This window comes from Schistocerca piceifrons, chromosome 2 (assembly GCF_021461385.2).
Source record: "Schistocerca piceifrons isolate TAMUIC-IGC-003096 chromosome 2, iqSchPice1.1, whole genome shotgun sequence".
NCBI classification, from domain to species: Eukaryota; Metazoa; Arthropoda; class Insecta; order Orthoptera; family Acrididae; genus Schistocerca; species Schistocerca piceifrons.
The window spans coordinates 721,895,256-721,901,787 of record NC_060139.1 but is presented as its reverse complement, the minus strand read 5'-3'; the positions used below and the strand labels follow the sequence as shown (position 1 = coordinate 721,901,787).

General features: G+C 43.5%; 1 protein-coding gene across 1 annotated transcript in view; it reads right to left on the bottom strand.

Annotated features, from left to right (window-relative positions):
- Positions 1-2,501: 2,501 nt before the first annotated feature.
- Positions 2,502-6,532, bottom strand: part of LOC124775797 (glutamate receptor-like) — a 47,520-nt gene continuing 43,489 nt past the window's right edge. The window contains exon 4 of the mRNA XM_047250628.1: positions 2,502-2,792. Coding sequence (XP_047106584.1) covers positions 2,502-2,792 — 291 coding nt within the window. The remainder of the gene's footprint in view (positions 2,793-6,532) is intronic.

Here is a 6,532-nt window from a genome sequence, read left to right as displayed (position 1 = left end):
GTCCAGCACCACTACTTTCTGTTGTTTCGGCTCTTGAGGAAGAATGGGCTGTCATTGCTCCACAGACACTCGGACACATCACTGAAAGAGTCACCAAAAGAGCTGCAGCCATGAGAAGGGTGGAGGATGACACAGCTCATATTAATGTCCAGTAATGCTAAAATGACCGTCACAGAAATAGACACCTCAAGGTCACACCCACTTCTCGTGACCCGCAGGCGCTAAGCGCTGTGATTCACCTACCTCTTAGTTTTGTTGCCACACTGTTCATAGTGTAGTAGGCCAGCGCAGATCTAAGCGTATACGTAAAACATGTTATACAGGGTGGTCCATTGATAGTGACAGGGCCAAATATCTCACGAAATAAGCATCAAAAGAAAAAACTACAAAGAACGAAACTCGTCTAGCTTGAAGGGGGAAACCAAATGGCGCTATGATTGTCCCGCTAGATAGCGCTGCCATAGGTCAAACGGATATCAACTGCTGTTTTTTTTTAAATAGGAACCCCCAATTTTTATTACATATTCGTGTAGTACGTAATATGAATGTTTTAGTTGGACAACTTTTTCCGCTTTGTGATAGATAATGCTGTAATAGTCACAAACGTAAAAGTACGTGGTATCACGTAACATTCCGCGAGTGCGGACGGTATTTGCTTCGTGATACATTACCCGTGTTAAAATGGACCGTTTACCAATTGCGGAAAAGGTCGATATCGTGTTGATGTATGGCTATTGTGATCAAAATGCCCAACGGGCGTGTGCTATGTATGCTGCTCGGTATCCTGGACAACATCATCCAAGTGTCCGGACCGTTCGCCGGATAGTTACGCTATTTAAGGAAACAGGAAGTGTTCAGCCACATGTGAAACATCAACCACGACCTGCAACAAATGATGATGCTCAAGTAGGTGTTTTAGCTGCTGTCGCGACTAATCCGCACATCAGTAGCAGACAAATTGCGCGAGAATCGGAATCTCAAAAATGTCGGTGTTGAGAATGTTACATCAACATCGATTGCATCAGTGCCATATTTGTATGCACCAGGAATTGCATGGTGACGACTTTGAACGTCGTGTACAGTTCTGCCACTGGGCAAAAGATAAATTACGGGACGATGACAGATTTTTTGCACGCGTTCTACTTAGTGACGAAGCGTCATTCACCAACAGCGGTAACGTAAACCGGCATAATATGCACTATTGGGCAACGGAAAATCCACGATGGCTGCGACAAGTGGAACATCAGCGACCTTGGCGGCATTATGGGAGGAAGGATAATTGGCCCTCATTTTATCAATGGCAATCTAAATGGTGCAATGTATGCTGATTTCCTACGTAATGTTCTACCGATGTTCCTACAAGATGTTTCACTGCATTACAGGATGGCGATGTACTTCCAACATGATGGATGTTCGGCACATAGCTCGCGTGCGGTTGAAGCGGTATTGAATAGCATATTTCATGACACGTGGATTGGTCGTCGAAGCACCGTACCATGGCCCGCACGTTCACCGGATCTGACGTCCCCGTATTTCTTTCTGTGGGGAAAGTTGAAGGATATTTGTTATCGTGATCCACCGACAACGTCTGACAACATGTATCAGCGCATAGTCAATGCATGTGCGAACATTAGGGAAGGCGAACTAGTCGCTGTTGAGAGGAATGTCGTTACACGTATTGCCAAAAGCATTGAGGTTGACGGACATCATTTTGAGCATGTATTGCATTAATGTGGTATTTTCAGGTAAGCATGCGTTCTCAGAATTGATAAGTTCACAAAGGTACATGTATCACATTGGAACAACCAAAATAAAATGTTGAAACGTATCTACGTTCTGTATTTTAATTTAAAAAACCTACCTCTTACCAACTGTTCGTCGAAAATTGTGAGCCATATGTTTGTGACTATTACAGCGCCATCTATCACAAAGCGAAAAAAGTGGCCCAACTAAAACATTCATATTTCTTTGCGTAATACACGACTATGTAATAAAATGTGGGTTCCTATTTTAAAAAAACGCAGTTGATATCCGTTTGACTTATGGCAGCGCCATCTAGCGGGCCAACCATAGCACCATCTGGTTTTCCCCTTCAAACTAGACAAGTTTCGTTCTTTGTAGTTTTTTCGTTTGACGCTTATTTCGTGAGATATTTGGCCCGTCCCGATCAATGGACCACCCTGTATACTAGAGTCATCTTGTTAACAGCGTATCATTCAAAACAATTGTAGCGCTGTTAACAAGATATCCCTAGTATATACCATATATATACCATATTTTATATACTTGCAAATATGCTGAGCTGATTTTGTCTTTATGCTTTGATGATGCCACTATCGATACATTTTATTAGAATGTGTTTTTAAAACAAATCTGTTCGAGGACCTGACAAGTTCGTCATCATAGATGCAAATAAAGAAATTTATTCACGCTTTCTGGATCTCTGTTCCACTTGTGAGCTGTTGCAGCCTGTAAGCAGATCTGTGGTTGGTTTATGTCGGCTACATATCCAAGAGCTTTCCAAATGCAGGAGCCGTTCCCAAGAGCGCCGCCCGGCGCGAGTGAGAGGAACGCGTTGCCTCCACCCTCCGCCTTCGCCGCCAGGCGTGTACGGCCAGCTCTCCAGCGAAGGCGGCTGCGGCCGCGGCCAGCCCCAGCACCAGCAGCGCCAGCGCGGCGTCCAGGTGGCGCCTCTGCAGCGGCTGCGGGGAACCCCCGTCTGCTCCAGGCTCCGTGGTACGACTGTGCTGCAGCCGCGCCGCAAACTCGATGTCTGAAGACCACTTGGGTACCTGCGCACAGATACCACCGTTCCCAACAGTTCTACGCCTGCTGCATCAGGTGGCACGCCTGCATGTTCGAGTAATTTAGACACAGCTCTGAAAAAGTGGAAAAGAACCTATCTTAAGATGACACATATTAGGTCAGCGAAGACCAAAGAACGACAGCTGATCGCTTCGTAGACCACGATTCGCTTAGTGTGTACGGACGAGAAATCGGAGCCAGTGAAGCGGTTGGCCTTGTAAGTGACGTACACTCAAGTAGTGTTTATGAGATGACTGGAGCCCTGACCTATAACCTGATGGCTAAAAGAGCCACAAGCAAATGGAAATGCTGTCGGACATTAAAATCAAAGTAAAAGAAAAAATGACTCTGAGCACTATGGGACTTAACATCTGAGGTCATCCGTCCCCTAGAACTTAGAACTACTTAAACCTAACTAACCTGACATCACACACATCCATGCCCGAGGCAGGATTCTAACCTGCGACCCTAGCGGTCGCGCGATTCCGGAGTGCAGCGCCTAGAACCGCATCGAAGTAAAGGATTGGGTCGCCACCAACTTTAGCCACACTACAAACAAGAGGTTTGACTGAGTTGGAAAATTAATTAATCTAGTCATAAGAAAAAAATCATAAAAGAAAATTCACTCAAAAAATTGGGATGTAATTATTAATATGATCCAGATAGGATCTGTGGTGAGGGTGAAGAAACTGCATCACACCTAATCTTTGATTGAATGGCATTGGAGAGCAAAAGATACAGAATCTTCAGGACAACTAGACCTGAAAAAATTGTGTCTAACAAAAAACTAATAAAGGGACACCTTGCACTATTCAAGGGCATTGCCTGGCTTTACTAGATATACAGGGAGCGATACCACACAGTAAACTCAGTTTTGGTGAGGGCAGTGGTGGGTTAGACCTACTAAGCTGTTTTAGCTTCCCTGTTAAAATAAAATTAAAGTCAAATCAAATCAATATGATACAGGTATTGTTCACATGAATCAAATATTGAAATAAAGTAAAAACTGTGTGAACATTGTGACTTAGAGCATCTTGCAGCAGCGTTCCTGAAAACAAGATCTATTCTAAAAAAATTGTTTTAAATAAAAAAGGAACCTGTGCGCAAGCAAACGCTGTGTATGGGCTAAGAAGGAAACCACAAGGTAAATAGCGTAGTTAAAGGAGACGTAACATCGGTACACTGGATAGGACTTGAAACAAAATTATTTATTTCTTAAGACATCTATATAACAGCTGTTGCCTGGTAACTAAGTACGATTGCTTGTGAAACGCTATGGAAAATGATAAATGTAATGTAATGTAATATACTATTCACAACAGGATCTCTTAATTCAGAATCGCGCTCGTAATTAGAGGGGGACGGGAAAGGTTTGATACCCGCATTCAGACCCAAAAAATGGTTCAAATGGCTCTGAGCGCTATGGGACTTAACATCTGTGGTCATCAGTCCCCTAGAACTTAGAACTACTTAAACCTAACTAACCTAAGGACATCACACACATCCATGCCCGACATTCAGACCCAGATTCACTCAAAGAACAGCAAGGACGGCCCCAACACCAACATGCAACGAAGCTGGGTGGTTTGTCCCCCAGTGTTGAGGAATGATTAAATAAAAGAGTAGATCTGAATATCACGGTTGCATTTAAAGTAGAACCTCTGTTTGGAGAAACCGCCTCAACGAGGGCCACACATACACGATTAACATGAAATCACAAACCACAAATGCAATTGAATAATCCGGACAGGGTATATTTAATATTCCAAAATTAGAGCAATAAGTAAACTCTAGGACCGAGACAGTGGGCTACGGGAAAGTTAGCTCACAGTTAACTCATGTGGCCGCGCGGTTTGCGGAAACACAGTTTCTACATACCGTTGCAATATTTTAGCAACATTAAACCACGCAGCCGCAAACAATTAACATTTTACAGAGGTCACATTTGAACAGGCAAAGGGTAATGGCAGAGGGCCAACAAACTCTCATATTAACCCACTTGGATGGTTTCCAACGGACATATAGTAATGAAACAAAGAAAATTCACAAAGAGGCAAAAATTATCAAGATTCGGAAAAGATTAGAATGTATAAACACGCAGTCGCAGGTACGCAAACATTCACACTGAGCCGAGGGCGCACTTCCTATGCGAGATCGCTTCAACATATGCAACCCCTTTGTGCTACGTTCTTATTACGGACCAAAGAATGCATTAACAATCAAACTGAAAGTCTGCGAAAGCCTTGCATTCCTTGCTGCGACCCAGCAAACCAATCTTTATAAGACAAAACGCGAGGCCATAAGCTAAAAGCTCCCCTCCCGCTATGAGACAACGCGCCACGCGGTTAGATCAACTCACCCTTATTCGAAGAGACCTCGGCTGCAGACCCTCGGAGAGGTGGAAGCAGACTTCCGATCTCACACTAAAACTTCTCACATACAGCCTCGTGGCTAGGAAGGCCCAGAGATGAGGCTTCCGCCACCAACCTAACACTGGTAACTTTCACACAAAGGGAACAAACCTCTTTGCCTACCTGAAAACTACAAGGGTTGGCCATTCTGTAAGACTAGCACTGATTCTCTACAGCAGACTAAACCACCGTACAGCAAAATGAAACACTCCCACATTCATTCACTCACGCATGCCAGAGAGTTTTGGAATAGGAGAACAAGGGATGCACATGTTATGGAATCGCAGTCGTGAGTTGAGGTACATATAAAAACATGGTACACTTATAATGGGGTTACAGACGCATTTGCAAGTCTGAAAAGAACCAACATAATAGCCATACGATGCTTGCAAATTGTAAAAAGAAATAGGCTACGGCTAGATTGAATCATAGGTCAGTCTTCTCTGGTACGAAATTTAGCAACGAAAACACCAGAATTGGCCTGTAGGATGCAAAGTGCACTGGAAAGCAAATAAAATGATTGTGAAAGGCGACTATAGGCCCCTTTCAGCGGTTCCGTCTGCTGGCGGTAACATCAAAGCGTTGGTGGTTGGTTGGCCTTTGGACCTCTCTCCTAGTGTGGACGCCAGGTCAAATGTTCTTTGGCTCCTTACCGATCTGCTGTGTCTCTTGAAAGGGCTTGTATTCATTGTATTTAAAAGTGCTGAAATATGGATGCAACATTAAAGATGATAGTGTTTCATCACATACGATTATGTTTATGGGGCCCTACAACCTACGATTATAAAAACAAATTGAAAGGGTTAGTCGCTTCGAGGGAAATAAGCGAGCTGTTAGATAATAATGCGATGATGTAATAAAGAAAATGGGGTCTTTATTGACATCTTTTGGTCGTGTACAATAAAGAAAAGCTCGGAGTGCTTGTGAGGATGCCTAAAAGAGGTGCCATCTTTGGAAATTTTGGGGCCTACATAATTCAACTCTGATTCGAAGTTTGTAGCTTTCACTCTGAAATAGCCCATTTCCTGTTCTGTTTTAAGGTCAGACATTAATTTTTTTACACAATAACGCTCTGTACTTTTTAAAAGAGAGGTCGTTCACCAGAGTTTTCTGATGATCAGCTCCTTGCAGTAAAATAAAAGCTGTACAAGTGACAATTCCTAAATCATCTTTTTCCCTCATAACAGTGGCCAGTGACATTGTGATTAAAACGCTACTTCACAACAATTACAAAACGGGAGCAGCGTCGGCAAGTTATCAGCGCCGACTGCGAATCCACATGGCCGAATCCCTTGGTCGAGGACGAACGACTATGC